The 19270-nt window shown below is 42.0% G+C and overlaps 1 protein-coding gene across 1 annotated transcript in view; it reads right to left on the bottom strand.

The window, feature by feature from the left end:
* Positions 1 to 19270, bottom strand: part of nf1a (neurofibromin 1a) — a 128762-nt gene that overhangs the window by 67973 nt on the left and 41519 nt on the right. The window contains exons 25-33 of the mRNA XM_063017245.1: positions 18962 to 19143; positions 17473 to 17684; positions 17226 to 17387; positions 15069 to 15172; positions 14036 to 14171; positions 8829 to 8891; positions 3037 to 3195; positions 1975 to 2072; positions 1740 to 1886 (exon numbers count right to left, since the gene is read on the bottom strand). Coding sequence (XP_062873315.1) covers positions 1740 to 1886; positions 1975 to 2072; positions 3037 to 3195; positions 8829 to 8891; positions 14036 to 14171; positions 15069 to 15172; positions 17226 to 17387; positions 17473 to 17684; positions 18962 to 19143 — 1263 coding nt within the window. The remainder of the gene's footprint in view (positions 1 to 1739; positions 1887 to 1974; positions 2073 to 3036; positions 3196 to 8828; positions 8892 to 14035; positions 14172 to 15068; positions 15173 to 17225; positions 17388 to 17472; positions 17685 to 18961; positions 19144 to 19270) is intronic.

Raw genomic sequence — 19270 nt, 5'->3', positions numbered from 1 at the left:
TAGATGGATGGATGGATAGATGGATATAGATAGTTGGATGGATGGATGGATATAGATGGATAGATGGATATAGATGGATGGATAGATGGATATAGATGGATGGATGGATGGATAGATGGATATAGATGGATGGATGGATGGATAGATGGATATAGATGGATGGATAGATGGATATAGATAGATGGATGGATGAATAGATGGATATAGATAGTTGGATGGATGGATGGATATAGATGGATGGATGGATAGATGGATATAGATAGTTGGATGGATGGATGGATATAGATGGATGGATGGATAGATGGATATAGATAGATGGATGGATGAATAGATGGATATAGATAGTTGGATGGATGGATGGATATAGATGGATGGATGGATAGATGGATATAGATAGTTGGATGGATAGATAGATGGATATAGATGGATGGATAGATGGATATAGATAGTTGGATGGATGGATAGATGATATAGATGGATGGATAGATGGATGGATAGACGGATATAGATAGTTGGATGGATGGATAGATGGATATAGATGGATGGATAGATGGATATAGATAGATATAGATGGATGGATGGATGGATGGATATAGATTGATGGATGGATGGATGGATATAGATTGATGGATGGATAGATGGATGGATGGATAGATAAATGGATGGATGCAGAGATGGATACAAATACTAATTTCTATATATTAAATTCAGTAACGTAAGTTTCCGAACATATGGTAAATGCTATCATAACAAAAGTAAAGTCTGCTTAAAGGACACTAAATCTGAGTAAAGAGGAAGAACAATATAAGGAAACTGGAGTTAAGGCCAAGAGCTTTAAAGGAAACTGAAGTAAATAAATCCAAACAAAGTGGCTTACTGACTTCCAACATACAGTATTTTATCAGTGATAGTTTGTACATATTCAAAAATAAACACTGAACCAGATGTTAGCAGACTTTTATGGTAAGTTTTTATTACTGTAGTAATAAAAAGCAACTATTAAAACATTTAATGAATTTTTACTGCACATTACGTATAATTATGTAAAATTGTTAAGTTACAAAACACTACGCAATTTAAGTTTGAATGCTACACTTTTTTTTAATTAATTTTGCTACTGCATACATGCACCCAGGCTTTGATAATCTGACATTAGGCACTCAGGTGGTGGAGCATTCTACATGCACTAGTCCACCACTGCTGAGATTCAACTCTGAATCCCAGCTGTGCTACCAACCTGCCATCAAGCTGGGATGCCAGTGTGTGGTAAGACACACCGATCCACTAAGATCTACTAAGAGCATCTTTAGATCAGCATAAAAGTGTTGTGTGTGTTTGCCTTTATTATGCAACGTGCAGCTTTTTTATCTAAATAAAATGAAAATTGGGGTCATTTTATTTTTTGAGACAGTGGCACTCTAGTGGGCTATTAATTATGAGGTTGTGGGTTCGAATCCCAGCTCTGCCATGCAGTCACAGCTGGGCTCTTGAGCAAGACCCTTAACACTCTGGGCTACAGGGGCGCCATACAATGGCTGAACCCAGCGCTCAGACCCCAGCTTCTAAATGACCTGGGATACATGAAAACACATACACGAGTTCCATTGTACTGTACTTGTGTACACGTATATGACAAATAAAGGCATTCTATTCTATTCACTTATTTTCAAATGACCTAAAAATCAATCTAAAATGCATATTAAAAGCAAATTGACATAAAACACTTAATGTCAACATGCCTATTGCTGGACAGGTATTGACCAATCCTCTCCTGGTTGTTCCAGAGCAGGCGATGCAGTGCAAGCACATTGCCATCACTGATAAAAGACAGGCTGTGGTTCACCGAATCACTAGGAGGAGAGTCAGACGCTATATCCAGGAAAAATCTGCAAAAAGTATATAAACAAAACAGAAACTCGTCATTAAAGCATTTATTTCAATTCAATAAACTGATAACTTAAGGTACTGGTTTACCGTCTTGCTGCATCAAAGTTGTTTTTTACAAAATCGTTAAACGGCCTCATGTGCTCCTCTTTAGTAAACAGGACGTGATTGGCAATGCTCTGAAGAATCTATAACACAGTAAGAATAGTGAGACCAATTCCCCCCTCACATGGGATCCTTTTTATAGAGAGAGCTATCACAGGGTCTGTCTAGAAACCTAGTAAGCTGCCTTATTGCCTACTGCCTACCTAGGCAGCTGCATAAGTAGAGAGGATTCTAATAAGATGTTGAACTTATAGGGCAGATTATTAAGACGCACTACCTAACACAGTTTAAACCAAAGGGCTGAGACCACACAACCTGCTAGAATGCCAGCTAACGTTTAGAGTTTCGGCATTTAGCAGACACTTTTATCAAAAGAGACTTACAGTACCGTGACAGTACATTGTCTAAGCAATTGAAAATTAAGGGGCCCAACAGTGGCAACCTGGCAGAGGTGAGGCTTGAACCAGCGACCTTTCGATTACTAGTCTAGCACCTTAACCGCTAGGCTACAACTGGCTACAATATCAAATCAATGAGAATTTATCTACATTTACTCTAATCTAAATGAGAAAAGTTGTGCCGCACTGAATGCTGGGATTGCCTTCACTGCTAAGAAAGCATCGGATGCTCCCTCTTTATTTCAGTCAGTTTATCGCTTCGAAATAAGGCACCTCAGTAGGCAGCATTTTAAGGTATCTAAGAATTTAGACAGCCTTCCTCTTGGGAAATGTAAAATGCCGTCTATGTAGAGAGCTCACTAGGTTTAGGACCTCACAACTTTAGGACGGTGGTAGCCTAGTGTGTAGAGCTCCGCCATGCAGCTACTGTTGGGCCTCTAAGCAAGGCCCTTAACCCTCTCAGCTCCAGGGGCGCCGTACAATGGCTGACCCTGCACTCTGACCCCAGCTTCCAAACAGACTGGGATACGCGAAGAAAGAATTTTGTTGTACTGCACATCTGTATATGTATATATGACACATAAGGGCATTCTATTCTAAGTTTTCAGACAGACCCATAGTGACCCATCCAGCTGGCTGCGTGCTCTACCTTGGACATGAGCTTGAGGCCGCGCTCGATCCGAGGAGGTGGCTTCTTGTCTAGAATGCCTGCCTCGTACGGAGACACTATGGCAGGGTTGATGAAGCGCAGGAACATGGCACTGCCTACTGCACCGATGCTGTTTTGCGGGAACCGCTGGCTGACCACCTGCAAAATGGGGTAAACAGGGGTCAGAAAGGAAAAAAGGGGGAAAGACAAGGCAACAGTAAAAGTCACGAAACACCCAATGATGAATAAAAGGTCTAAAAATGTGTTTAATATAGATGAAGAGGTGCGATGAATATGACGGCAGCATATTAGAACAAGTCGCATGGATTATTGAAAAGGACAGACGGCTTTGTAGTGTTTGCCAAAAATTAAGAGACATAAAAAAAACCCCAGAAAAAACAAGTGGTTTACGCATTCACCCCATCACTTTGCACAATCAGAAACAGTGACTGCTCATCTCAGACCCGGTTTACACAAAGCAGTTCCAAGTTTTTCTATCTGCACCATATTACTTATTTATTTATTACTTAATCCCCCTAGTTTTCCTCCCAGTCTACCCGATTGCATTACACATCCCCTCAACTGATCTTGACCTGCACTCTGACTGAGGAGAGCCGTGACTGACACACGCCCCCTCCGACACGTGTGTAGTAGCCGACTGCATCTTTTCACCTGCATGAGACAAGCTGTCTTTCCTTGTTGTATTTGGGAAATCTGATTGCTGTTTCATATACACCGATCAACCATAACATTAAAACCACCTCCTTGTTTATACACTCACTGTGCATTTTATCAGCTCCACTTACCATATAGAAGCACTTTGTAGTTCTACAACTACTGACTGTAGTCCATCTGTTTCTCTGCATGCTTAGTTAGCCCCTCTCCAGGGACCACCACAGAGCAGGTATTATTTGGGTGGTGGATCATTCTCAGCACTGCAGTGACACTGACATGGTGGTGGTGTGTTAGTGTGTGTTGTGCTGGTATGAGTGGATAAGACACAGCAATGCTGATGGAGTTTTTAAACACCTCACTGTCCCGGCTGGACTGAGAATAGTCCACCAACCAACAGCCCCACGTGGGCAGCCTCATGTGACCACTGATGAAGATCTCAAAGATGACCAACTCAAACAGCAGCAATAGATGAGCGATCGTCTCTGACTTTATATCTACAAGGTGGACCAACTGGGTAGGAGTGTCTAATAGAGTGGACAGTAAGTGGACAGGGTGAGAATGATCCACCACCTAAATAATACCTACTCTGTGGTGGTCCTGGGAGAGTCCTGACGATTGAAGAACAGCATGAAAGGGGGCTAACAAAGTATGCAGAGAAACAGATGAACTCTGTGCTTCTATATGGTAAGTGAAGCTGATAAAATGGACAGTGAGTGTAGAAACAAGGAGGTGGTTTTAATGTTATGGCTGATCAGTGTATATGCTAATTAGATCTTACGTTTCCAGCAACTGTCTGTGTTTGGAAACGCCAGCGTTGGCCATTTCAAGACTATGTGGATTGCTGCACAATGGGAACAGTAATCATTTATTCATCTATTGTCTGTTGTACGACTGCTTTATCGTACTGAGGGTCATAGTGGGACAAATTCACTGGGCGAAAGGTAGGAAAGGTAAGTTTTCTCCCACTTTAGCGCATCCAATTTCTGCCCGCCAATCATCCTCTCACTAATGCTGGTCCCTGCTCCTGATTGGGGAGGACGAGGCTGCTCCACGTCCCCTCCGACACGTGCACAGCAATCGAACATCTGATCACCTACACCTGACGAATGCAGTGCAGTACAGCGCTGTGTACGGAGAGCCACACCCTCTACCGCACTCCTTTCCCATCTCCGTGCAGGCGCCACCAACCAGCCAGCAGAGGTCGTAATCGCACTAGTCTGAGAGAGAGTCCCCCCATCCGGCTTAATCCCACCCCTATCTGAACAACAGGCCAATCGTTGTTCATGTGGCCGCTCAGCCTCAGCCGGAAGGCAGAGCCGAGATTCCATACGATGTATTCGAGATCTCAGCTCTGGTGAACAGCGTGTGTTTTTTACCGCTGCGCCACCTGAGCGGCTAATTTGGCACAGTTTTCGTCTGAAGAGATTTGAGCAATCAGATTTAAATCTGTTTACATTTTTGATTTTCTTCAGGCTTAGATGTTTTGGATCTCTTCTGTTTAAATGGAACTCTGATACAGATGAATAAAAAGACTTGGTGTAAACAGGGTCCTGACCGTCCAACCACCAGTAAATAAGCAAAAGCACAAAGACACACACAAAGACCTACATACAAATAAATCCAGACTGTAAGTACGAGGACTCACTATGCTTTATAAATTAAAAAAATGGAAAAATGTCAGTGTCAATCTTTGATCAATAAATATATAATACATACATACATACATACAGACAGACTGTTACCAAAAACACTTTGTACGACCCAAATTCCTAATTCTAATTACTAATTCCTACTTTTACAATAACTTAGACCAGGGGTGACCAAACTTTTCTTGTTGGGGGCCAGATGAAGTAAAAAATATGAAAACACGGCCATAAAACAAAAATATAATAGAACTACTATTATTAATAATTACACTACCTTTTTATTTCTTGAATTATTATCTCTCTTTGACAGTGTTGTGTAAAGATTTTGCCAATTTCACTCACCAGTTTATAATTGTAATGAAAAGATTATTACACTTCAATACTTATACGGAACTATTTATTTTCCCCAGAGTGCCTGAAATCTTCTGCATTCGCTGTCTAGTTTTCGTTTCTTTGGAGCCACCACGTTTATCCAAAAACTCTGGAACATTAATTGTCTGTTTATTGGGATTGTAACGTCATGTTTTACACTTTGGTTACATTCATGACAGGAACGGTAGTCACTTATTACACAAGGTTCAGTTCACAAGGTTATATCGAACACAGTCATGGACAATTTAGTATCTCCAATTTACCTCACATGCACCTTGTTGTTGTGAGGCGACAGTGCTACCCACTTAGCCACTGTGCCGCCCGGAACATTAATGAATGCAGGAGTAACGGTAATGTTTTTATTAGGGGGGATGAATTGTTTTGGACAACAGAGTTACATAGCTACTTTTCTTTAAATTTTGCAGGCTAGCTACTGGAGAAGTTAGTCCTATTTGTATCCATTCCCAAACCTGTTGACATACAGTATATACATAATGACGCGAATCAAGTCACTGAAATCTGTTCTACCTACGTATAAACAATGTAAGCTAAGTAAGTTAGCATTTAGCAAGTCAGCCTTTCTTTTTTATCTCGTATGACATACTTAAAATTGAGTCAAAATACTACCACCACCATTAATACTGAACAGATTTGACATTCTATTCCAGTGGTCCCCAACCTTTTTTTGCTCCACGGACTGGTTTCATGTAATATATCCATATATATATATATATATATATATATATATATATATATATAAAATTTCACGGACTGGCGGGGGTGGGGGGATTTAAAATAGAATAACTATACTACTCACAAATAAGCTTTTTTCGCCGCAACGAGATGCTGCTCCCACCTAGGGTGATTGGAGACATTGTAAAGTAGCGTTCTAATTATTTATTCTTACTGTGCAGCCCGGTAATAAATGACCCACGGACCGGTGGTTGGGGACCACTGTTCTATTCAACAGTTAAGCTATTTTGGCTGTTTGGAATGCAGTTAAAACAGCTATTTCAACCTGCTATAATTGGATGGCATGAGGACATGAGGGTGTTTCTGGACATTTCTGAATGAATAGTGATAGGGCAAAGAAGTAAAGTGAGCAGTGTTTCCTTGGGCATTGAAACAATCATTAATTATTTTAACACTTTCAAAGTTATTGAGGACTTAGAAATTGCCCACATTCACCTTCATGCCATCACTTTCATTCAAAGAAATCAATCTATTACACAGTAATGTCTATTACAAAAAGAAAGCATGTGTGAAAAAGCGATGAACAACTTTACCATGCAAATAATTTTCTGGTGGGATGCGTGTGAATAATATCTAGAAAACATTATTTACATAATCTGAAACACTTAATACTATAGGTTTGTGAAACATATGTAGACAGCACATGCAATAAATAATGGCTAGTAAATCTGCTATTCCCAGCTTTCCAACACACAAGCGCATGCTTTATCTGAATTGCACACCAGGTATAAGGTCTCAAACCAGGTTTCCAATTTAACAGAACAGATAACGTGGTACATTTAATGCCAGATTAAAGTATAATAAAGTGCATCGGGTTGTGGCACAATGTCAGGTAACGTGCATATGATGGGCATATAGGGACAAATCGAGTACCTACATTTATATATCAGTGTCTCAAATCACACTGGGATCAACAGAGTGGTTTATCTATGGTCTGTAATGCAACTGAGTCAGAGGTTTTAAGACTTTACTGGTAAACCTGAGCTTTCTGTACTTGCTTATCTTTTACTAGTATTTTTAGTTTTAAGTTCTATGCTAGTGTTACAGTAGCATGTTTGTTTATTAGAATTTTAACGTCATGTTTTACACACTGGTTACATTCATGACAGAAACGGTATTTACCCGTTACACAAGGTTCAGTGGACAATTTTGTATCTCCAATTCACCTCACTTGCATGTCTTTGGACTGTGGGAGGAAACCGGAGCTCACGGAGTAAACCATGCAGAAATGAGGAGAACATTCAAACTCCACACAGAAAGGACCCGGATCGCCCCACCTGGAGATCGAACCCAGGACCCTCTTGCAGTAAGGTGACAGTGCTACCCACTGCGCCACCGTGACAGTAGCATGTGGTTTACATGGCAAACATGAATTTTCCTCCCGATCTAGTCGTATCCAATTACCCAATTGCATTAGGCTTCCTATCTACTGATGTTGACCTCCACTCTGACTGAGGAGAGCCGTGTCTAACACACGCCACCTCAAAACGTGTGCAATAGCCGTCTGCATCTTTTCACCTGAACGAGGCGAGTTCGTATGTGGATCAGCTTTGTGTACGGAGAGACACACCCTGATCACATTATCCCCCGTCTCTGTGCAGGCAAGGTCGTAATTGCACCAGTTATGAGGAATTCCCTCCTGAACAACAAGCCAATTATTGTTTGTGCCGGTAGCAGAGCTGAGATTCGAACCAACGAGCACTGGAAATACTTTCCAAAATGATAATTTTTTAAATCAGCTGGGGTTTTTTTTGCTCCATGGCTTAAAAGGACAAAATGGTACAATTCTGTTTTTAAATATCTATTACTATTATATTATCTTTTCTTTTTGGTGCGTTTGATGAGTATTCAAGAACAAAGTTCCATAAAATGCCCATCACTAAAAGATGCACTTTATTTTGAGCCAACCTTTTGTTAAAGCCAATAATAGAATACATTCATGTCAGTCTGTTTGAACCTTATTTCCTCTCGGTGTGCAAAGGTCTCCATGCCAGAGGAGGTTTTTCTCCTCTGCTACTGGAAAACCTCCTCCGTATGGTGTAATACAGACAGATGGAAAAGCCACCACACAGCCAGCCCCTCTCTCAAGTCCCAAATCCAGACCAGAAGGGGGTCAGGATACTGGTGATTAAAAAAAAAAAAAAAAAAGCTCCACTCTTTCAACACTGAATTTAGAGTTAGTAAGTGGTTAGTAGGGCCGTGTCGCTAATGAATATGTTTTGAGGCAAAAAACTAAAAGAAACAAAGGTTTTTAAAGCAAAAGGAACAAAAGGAATCGCTCCAGAATGAATACATCAACCCAAAAATGGTGACTAAGAAAAAAAAATAAAGGTTTGGGAGACTTACGGATTTTTTGTTTTCCTTTTTTTCTTTAACAGTGGCTTTATTCAGTAGGGAGTGGCAAGTAGCCTACAGGGCAGAGATGGGCACAAAGGTCACAGCAGCGGCTACACAACAGTGAGCAGAGCGCATACAGCCATAATGCACACACATACACACAAGATATCACCGTCTAAGCTTTAGGGTTTGGAAACTAAAGCACAAACTGATTTGCAAGGATGATAATGTTTATTTTAGTCACAGTGTATTTTCTAAATATTCACACCCACTGGGCTTTAATGGATTTAATTAGGATTAGATGTTACTGGTCTACACTGATCAGCCATAACATTAAACCACCTCCTTGTTTCTACCCTCACTGTCCATTTTATCAGCTCCACTTACCATATAGAAGTTCTACAATCACTGACTGTAGTCCATCTATTTCTGTACGTACTTTTTGCCCACAGGACCACCACAGAGCAGGTATTATTTATGTGGTAGATCATTCTTAGCACTGCAGTGACACTGACATGGTGGTGGTGTGTTAGTGTGTGTTGTGCTGGTATGAGTGGATCGGACACAGCAGCGCTGCTGGAGTTTTTAAATACCGTGTCCACTCACTGTCCACTCTATTAGACACTCCTACCTAGTTGGTCCACCTTGTAGATGTAAAGTCAGAGACGATCGCTCATCTATTGCTGCTGTTTAAGTTTGATTATCTTCTAGACCTCCATCAGTGGTCACAGGGCGCTGACTACGGGGCGCTGTTGGCTGAATATTTGTAGTTGGTGGACTATTCTCAGTCCAGCAGTGACGGTGAGGTGTTTAAAAACTCCATCAGTGCTGCTGTGTCTGATCCACTCATACCAGCACAACACACACCAACACACCACCACCATGTCAGTGTCACTGCAGTGCTAAGAATGATCCACCACCTAAATAATACCTGCTCTGTAGTGGTCCTGTGGGGGTCCTGACCATTGAAGAACAGGGTGAAAGCAGGCTAAAAAAAGTATGTAGAGAAACAGCTGGACTACAGTCAGTAAGTGCTTCTATATGGTAAGTGGAGCTGATAAAATGGATAGTGAGTGTAGAAACCAGGAGGTGGTTTTAATGTTATGGCTGATCGGTGTATGACATACATTTTAGAACATAAATACTTTTGCAGAGCACTGTGTATTTACAACTTACCCTTGAACCTAAACCATTCTAGTTCTTTGTAGCTACTGTAGAAACCAATACAGGTCATAAGGTCGCTAAATACTGAACGAGGCAACATGAGGTGTGCAGTTAAGCTTTTGCTCAGGATGCAAATGTGTGAGAGTAAATGGACCTAAATGAAAGCAAAGTATAGAAGTAATAAGCCTGTTCAATAGTGAAAGGGTGAAAAAGTGGCAGTGAAAAGTGAACAGGGTAAAAAGCAGTAGGTGTAAGAAACCTGGCTACTTCTACCTGCCCACAAAAACCTGCTTTTAGGCTACACACACTGTGCACATTGTGCAGCAACACATCTGTGGCCAGGTTGCTTCCTGTGTGGTATGAACCAAACCAAACACTCCACAAATACAGAAACCTATGAACAGAAATGTGGGTTGACATACCAGGGTAGCATATGCATGCCAGCACAGACGCAGTTGTGAAGCATGTGCATCATCACAGTTGAGAAATATTTACAAGTGGTTCAGTTCCTCACATACACAGGAAGTTGCTCACAGGCAAACTGAATTTGTGCATTAAATTAAAGACAGCTGCATCAATGCTTACTTACATAAAGCACTAGCTGAAGTTCATTGGCTAACATCAGGTTTTACTGGCGCCAGTTCATCTAGTCCTAAGATCCTAATCAAACCATCTGTGATGCAATTCATTCCAAAGCTGTATAATAACATGTTTAGACTTTAGGGATCTGTGCAGGCTGTGTGCAAACCATGTACCTAAACAGAAAGGGCCTCTCAGTTCTCTACAATGGCATTACACACCAGTCAACCATAACATTATGACCACCTCCTTGTTTCTACACACATTGTACATTTTATCAGCTCCACTTACTATACAGAAGCACTTTGTAGTTCTACAATTACTGACTGTAGTCCATCTGTTTCTCTGCATGCTTTGTTCTTTCCCTTTCATGCTGTTCTTCAATGGTCAGGACTCTCCCAGTACCACTACAGAGTAGGTATTATTTGGGTGGTGGATCATTCTCAGCACTGCAGTGACACTGACATGGTGGTGGTGTGTTAGTGTGTGTTGTGCTGGTATGAGTGGATAAGACACAGCAATGTTGATGGAGTTTTTAAACACCTCACTGTCCCTGCTGGACTGAGAATAGTTCACCAAAACATTCAGCCAACAGCGCCCTGTGGGCAGCGTCCAGTGACCACTGATGAAGGTCTAGAAGATGGCCAACTCAAACAGCAGCAATAGATGAGCGATCGTCTCTGACTTTACATCTACAAGGTGGACCAACTAGGTAGGAGTGTCTAATAGAGTGGACAGTGAGTGGACACGGTATTTAAAAACTCCAGCAGCGCTGCTGTGTCTTATCCACTCATACCAGCACAACACACACTAACACACCACCACCATGTCAGTGTCATTGCAGTGCTGAGAATCATCCACCACCTAAATAATACCTGCTCTGTAGTGGTCCTGGGAGAGTCCTGACTATTGATGAACAGGGTGAAAGCAGGCTAAAAAAGTATGTAGAGAAATAAATGGACTACAGTCAGTAATTGTAGAACTACAAAGTGCTCCTATATGGTAAGTGGAGCTGATATAATGGACAGTGAGTGTAGAAACAAGGAGGTGGTTTTAATGTTATGGCTGATCAGTGTTATCTCTAGCATTAAGATTTCCGTTTACTAGAATGAAGTCGGCCAGCCCAAACTATTGGGAATTGGGGGTGGGGGTGGATCAAATTCAATTCAATCAGATTAGCACCATGCTAGCCATCAATGCCAAACCCTGGTCTTTTAAAAGTAAGGAATAAAGGTGTTATTACACTATAACGAAACGCTTCAAAAGCTCCAGCGTCCAATAATGAAGTGCTTTACATTACCTGCATTACAAGTTACCACTATTAATTGACTTTTACAAAGTTCACTTAAGAGTGGGAATACCAAAATAAATAATTAAGTATATAAATAAATTAGTCTTATTTTATTTAGATGCTTTATGCCATGCTTACACAGTGGTTATATTCACAGCAGAATAGGAAGGTTATTCTCATATTTCAGTTTATAGTCCTTGTCAAGTGGTGTTCTTTAGATGCGCTCTTTTAGACCAATTTTTTCTAAAAATTTAAGGACTGTTGTCAGATTTTTTTCTCAGTCTTTGGTATTGCAATAAATTCTCACTCTTGTAAGTATTTAGAATATTTAGTTAACATATGTTTAATTGAATGGGTATAAGGCAGGTATCACAAAGCGAAGAAGCTTCCCCTCTTAAAAAAGATGTATGTGGTAATCGTGTGTGTCCAATGTGGCATCTGGTTTAGATCACCTGATCAATCCGTTTTTCTGGATGTGCTTTTTTTATTATTATTTATTAATTTTTTTTAATGCATTTTCTCCCCTTTTTCTCTCATTTTAGCACATCCAGTTGCCCGATTGCGTCATGCTTCCTCTTCACCAATACCGATCCCTGCTCTGATTGAGGAGAACGAAGCTACCCCACGCCCCCTCCGACACGTGGGCAGCATGCTGTATGCATTTTATCACCTGCACTTCACGAGTGCAGTGCAGCTCAGCTTGTGTACGGAGCACTCATCTTTTCTCATCTCTGTGCAGGCGCCATCAATCAGTCAGCAGATATCTGAACAACAGGCCACATTTTGTTCATGTGGCTGCTCAGCCTTAGCAGGTAGGCAGAGCTGAGATTCGATACGATGTATTCGAGATCCCAGCTCTGATGTTTTTACCGCTGCGCCACCTGAGCGGCCTTTCTGGATGTGCTTTTATTTGGGGGGAAATATTACATTAAGATTATTTTTGCTTTGTGTGTTCCATTATATTCGCCACAGATATTTAATGTAGACAGATATTAGTTGTTTAAACCCTTATAAATAAAGTATGGCTATCAAGCAGCTATATGCCTGAAATCTGAATCAATAGTGTAGAGGGGAAAGTGTATTTTGCCTATATGCACAATGAGTACAATGGTAACGGGGGCAAAAATAATCTTTAAGGATCATGATTGATAATTTGCACATAGCAGCATTATGAAGTCATCCTGTCTGCGTACTGGATGCCAGCTCAAAGCCAACAACCTATGGAAAAGGCATGGCAGAAAGGTAACCACTACTGGACCCAGGATCTATGGTTTGGCATAATGAAAACGATATCTACAGAAAAATGAACCCAGGTTGGATTTTACTAAATGATTTCAGTGTGCGCATTGGCTAATTATACATCTATCACATAGCCCCCCCACCCAAATTTCGCAACAATTGTGCATGTGCGATCAGATATGTATTAAATTAAGGACTAATGTGGGTTAAATACTGCATATGAGATTAAGAATCAAGATCTGAGTGACTGGGTTGAACTATCTTTGAGACATCAAGGTGTGCTCACAGGCAGCCGCAATAAATACCTACTGATAAAGGTCCACAAATGGCCAGCAGGTTGTTGTGCAGCCAAGACTAATTAATGGAGAACCAACAGTAGAAGCTACTGTAGCTCATATTGCAGATCATTGTAGTACTGGTAATGAGGAGAATGTGCCTGTGTATGGGGCTGCATAGTTTAGGTCATGTCCACCTTCAAAAACACCTACAGCATGCATGCAGGCATCAGGAACTGGATGTCAGGGCAGAAATAAAAGATCAAGGCACAAGCGCATCCTTTACCTACAGAATAGAATGCACCAGGATGCACACTAGGATGTCCCACCTAATGTCCTGGTACTAGGTACTGTAAAACTCCCTCAGATGATTTGTCAGCATCAACCAGGTGGTCCTAATGTTTTGGCCCATCGTTGTATTCATTAGCACATCAAGTAACAACCTAACACTAACACTAACACTCGTGCTTCAAACAGAAAACACAACACGACAAACTAGGCTGTGAATATCTGAAATGGTGGCAGGAAGTCTAAGAGCAAGTGCTAGTGTGTTAGTGCTGACTGCAGCATGCTCTCCACTCTGAGAGCAGGCGATAGCATGGTGATGGGGGCACAGTGAGTGTGAAAAGGTTTGGAACGACGCGTGGGCGAGAAAAGACAGGACGTACCTGGTACAGACAGTGGCAAACACTGCGCAGTTGAGGAGGAAACTCGCTTGAAGAGTTAATGATGGCCAAAAAGAAACGGTCTGTGATCTGTAGGAGGTTCCCTTGATTCTCCTCCAGGTTCTCATTGGGTTCTAGTCTACAGATGTGGAAGGGAAAAGTTAATGAATTAATATTGTCCTTCGGTCCTTGGAGTTTCTTTCTTGATATTTTTCATCACACACAGTGTGATTTGAGTTCATTTTGTTTTAAAATTTATTGTTTATTATAAACATTTAAAAACAACATAGATTGTTGCCTCTCTAATCTGATAGTAAAGGCTTTAACACTAAATAAAACTACAGTTACGATTTGTCTTTACTGTTAAGTTTTTAATCCAAACATCACTCTAGACCAGCGGTCCCCAACCTTTTTTGCACCAATAGAATAACTATAGAATGGAAAATCAGTGTGAATCCTGAGCACTTTTGATGAGACGCTGCCCCCACCTAGTGGTGATTGGAGACAATAACACCCAAAGAGTTTTGGAAATTTAATTGCTCTTGTAGCAATTTCTAATTATTTATTCTTTCTGTGTGGCCCGGTAACAAATGACCCAAGGACAGGTACCGGTCCGCAGCCGGTGGTTGGGGACCACTGCCCCAGAGCAGGATGGGTCGTGACCCTTGAGTGGGTTGCCAGCCAAAAAACAATGGGTTGCAGAGAAAAATATTAACACGGCACATAACACGGAATGAACTTGTACACATACGCTCCCCATGTGGAAGCTTTACATTACATCACGTAAACCACAGTGAGACCAGATTGCCACCGTTTTCACTAAGTATAAGTATAGTCCCGTTTGTGTTTCGTTTTGATGCATTGTTTGTGTCGTCTGGGTCCCAGTAAAAATCATGGACAAAATGTAGGTCGCTTTTGAAAAACCCTGACCTAGATGACCATTTCAGCCAATAGAATTGATCAAAGCTTATTTTGTTTGTTTAGTACTATAATGATTATCTGGTAATTAAGATTGTGCAGACAAGTGCAGACATACCTGGTGGGGTCAACCTCGAAGCTCATGTGCTGCCACTCAGGAGAGGTGATGACTGCCTTCATCAGAGGTTCCAAAAGCTTTTGGAGATAAGCAGCTCCATACACCTGCATAAAAGAACAGAGAGTGGGAAGAAAAAGGCAGTTGGTGAAAAGCTCAGCATTAGGTTGGGGCACGGATGATTAAGCTAAGTTGAACCTCTACCGAGTAATGTCACATTGAGCTTTCTCCGTATATAAAACTATAATAAAAGAAGCAGCATAATGTGAGTTAAGACACCAAAGAAGCAGTAAGGCCACAGTTATGGAACAAAAAATAATATATACTTATATATACTATATTAGGGATGCATCGATAAAATTTTTTCCCAACAGAGTACAAGTACATGTATTTTTGTACTTGCCAATACGATACCTATTTAGAATACCGTTTTTTTTTTAAACAAAAACACACGTGAGAAGTGACGAGAAGTTTAATGATACCACGTCAAAAAAATGCACGTCAACAAGTAGCGAGTGATCAAAGTGTTTGTGCGCTGACGTGATGAAATCAAGGAGGAAAAATAAATGAATCTGAGTGGATTTGGCAACACAAATAGCATGGATTGTTCTGTAGTGAGTTGGAGGTTAATAAATATGTTTGCAATGTTGGTGTTTTGTTGTTATGTTTTGTAGTGAACGATCAGGTCAGAAATACTGTAAAACGTGTGTGTGTGCTGATGTATTCTGATATAAACTATATTATCCCCCTGTCCCACCTGTTTACACTCCTCTCCTGCGTTTCCCCTCACACCGTATCCTGCGTTCTCATTGGCTGTTCGACATGTCACTCATTCCAAGTCGCACATCTGAGATCAGATATCTGACGTGCTAGAAAACTCGAGCGCTCGGTGAGCCGGTCGGATCGAGTTGTTGGATAGTTCACACTTAGCGATCGAGAGCCGAGTTTTGATCGCCGAGCGAACGCCGAGTTGCTCCTGAGCCGGCAAATCTAGCGCCGACCAGTCGCCGAGCGAAAATCAGGGCAAAGATCGTGTAGTGTGAACTAGGCATAACGCAGCAACGTGCACTAGGCACACGGTATCGGATGTTTAGTATCGGAGCCTCGTTTGCGAGTACGTGTACAAGTTAATGAGTGCGGTAAATACAAGTTAATGAGCAAATACCCGATACCAGTATCGGTACTCATGCATCTCTATACTATATCATAGCCTAGTGGTTAAGGTGATGGACTAGTAATCAGAAGGTCACTGGTTCAAGCCCCACCACTGCCAGGTTGCTGCTGTTGGGCCCTTAAACAAGGCCCCTTAGCCCCCAATTGCTTAGACTGTACGCTGTAAGTGTAATGTAAGTCGCTTGAGATAAATGCCGATAACGTAAACGTAACATAATTAATTACATTTATGGCACTTTCATTTAAAGCAATTTACAATTATGACAGTACAGTACACAATCTAAGCAAGTGAGGTTTATTCATTTATTTAAAGAACATAGAACATTGGGAGAACATGCAAACTCCTCACAGAAAGGACCCAGACCGCTCAACCTGGGAATCGAACTCAGGACCTTCTTGCTGTGAGGCGACAGTGCTACACACCGAGCCACCCAATCTAAACAATTAAGGTTTAAAAGCCATGTTCAAGAGCCCAACAGTGTCCGGTCATTACCCCCCACCCAGCAGACACGGTGGCCAATTTGTGTCCGCTAGATGGCACTGGTGTGCTAGCGTAATAGCCGGAACTACTGCACATATTACACACACCCCTTCGTCTGATGGACAGCCAAGAGCCTCCTGCTGTTCTAATAAACGATTAAAGCTATGGGCTTTCCTGAGTCTGTTTCAGGCTGATCTCAAGATGCACTTTGAAGGAAGCACATTGAAGCTTTAATTGGTTCTGCAGTAATCTGAGTAGAGGGGACAAAGACTGATTTTATAGATAAATAAGTAAAGTAAAACCTAATCTAAGGTGCTCAGGTGGCAACGTGAAAAAATTACACTAGCACAAAACTAGTCTTACCGGCTGGACGGGCATTTACATACAGACATGACTGGCTATGCCATGTCTGGTGTATATTACTGCATTGTGTCCAGTGATTTTTGATAAACCCATCAAATGAACGGTTTACATGGCAGGTCACCTCATGAACAAAGCACGTTTACCTTGAAGCAGAAGGTCATGATCTTGCTGGCCAAACTGTTTCCTCTGAATAGCGTCTGCATAGAGTCTGCCAGCTCCACCTCTTTAGAGAACATGTTCCACAGCAGCTGGTAGAGCAAGTGTCTGGAGTCAAACAGGGTCACCAGGACCCTGGCCAGTTCGTCCTGCAACCCACAGTAACAATTCACATAAACCAACCTCGACCTTCAGATCCGATGAGACACTCTGAGGTGGACAGAGGCGACTTACCCACTGCGAACAGGGTACCACGTTGGCCAGTGCCATGGCGATAGGTAGCTCACCCTGGTCCCCCATCATGGTGACCAGCTCCACCAGCCTCTCGAAACGGTCAGCCAGGACGGTTTCTGCCAGTGTGTCAAATTCAGTGCCCTGCTGCAGGATTTTAGTCAGAACCTCCATAAACGTGGCTCTGGTCTGCAGGTCTTTATGGTAGCCCAGTCCTGTAGATAAAAAGATAGTGTTTTTTTTATTAAATCACAATGGAACAGTGTTTCCCAAAATATTAGAAGGCAAAGCATCGAGGCATGGACTCCACTAGATCTGGGGAATTTGGAGGCCAAGTCTACACCTCAAACTCGTTGCTGTGCTCCTCAAACCATTCCTGAACAACATTTGCTTTGTGTCAGGGCGCATCATCCTGCTGAAAGATGCCACAGCCATCAGGGAATACATTTTCCATAAAAGGGTGTACATGGTCTGCAACAAAGCTTAGGTAGGTGGTACGTGTCAAAGTAACATCCACATGGATGGCAGAACCCAAGGTTTCCCAGCAGAACATTGCCTAAAGCATCACACTGCCTCCGCCGGCTTGCCTTCTTCCCATAGTGCATCCTGGTGCAATGTGTTCCCAGGGAAAGCGACGCACCCGGCCTTCCACATGATGTAAAAGAAAACATGATTCATCAGACCAGGCCACCTTCTTTCATTGCTCCGTGGTCCAGTTCCGATGCTCACGGTGTTGGACAGGGGTCAGCGGCTATGCAGCCCCATACGCAACAAACTGTGATGCACTGTGTATTCTGACACCTTTCTATCCAAACCAGCATTACCTTCTTCAGCAATTTGTGCTACAGTAGCTCCTCTGTCAGTGTATATTGGTCCTGGTCAGTGTATATTGCAAGGTTTCCAACATCTTCAATCAGGGTTTGATTTTCTTTGCTGCTAAAATGAAGAGTTTAGCATGTTTTCCACATGTGTGAATCTCTAGCCAGGTTTCCTAACACTCCCAACTCCTCAGAATTAGTAGGGTTAATACGTCTCATCTTGGGATGCTTGGGTGGTGCTGAGGTCTAATGCACTAGGCCACAGTCACTGAGATATTGAGCTCTGAACTAGACAGCTATCGGCTGTCTACGGGTGCCTACACAGACATGTATGGCTATGTCTGTGGGAGGGTTGGCCCAATGGATCCCTTATTGGTGGTACAATTGGGAAATAATGGAGATCAGTGCATGACTCTCCGTACACAATACTGATCCCTGTGTAAACCTATCTACAGTAGTACAGGTTGAAAAGAAGCAGTTGGCTACTACACACGTGTCAGAGGGGGCGTGTGCTAGGTACGACCTTCCTCCGTCAAAATAAGGGTCTGCAGCGGTCAGGAGTGATAAACCTGGTAACTGGGTTTGACCAGATTGGGAGATGATAAGAAAAATTTATTTTGTAGTCTCATCAACCATGACTGTGCATAATAAAGAAGCCACGATTAGGCACTGACCTATAGAGTGCATGAGGCCGCTGTCCACGTTGGCATTGAGCAGGTTGGACATGGCAAGCACAGTGCAGTGCCGCAGCGAGGCGAGGCGCCGAGACATACCACGCTTTCTCTCACCCACCTGCTGCCCATCCTCCTCCACCTCACTGCAGTCATTCAGCAGGTTCATGAACAGAGTGAAATACCTAAAGATGTACATACACATACACACACACATTTACATATACAGCACTTTTAAATATACGCATACATACACTGATCAGCCATAACATCCATCTATTATTTAGGTGGTGGATGATTCTCAGCAGTGCA

The sequence above is a fragment of the Trichomycterus rosablanca genome, chromosome 20 (assembly GCF_030014385.1).
Source record: "Trichomycterus rosablanca isolate fTriRos1 chromosome 20, fTriRos1.hap1, whole genome shotgun sequence".
NCBI classification, from domain to species: domain Eukaryota; kingdom Metazoa; phylum Chordata; class Actinopteri; order Siluriformes; family Trichomycteridae; genus Trichomycterus; species Trichomycterus rosablanca.
This window is presented reverse-complemented; position numbering and strand designations above follow the sequence as displayed.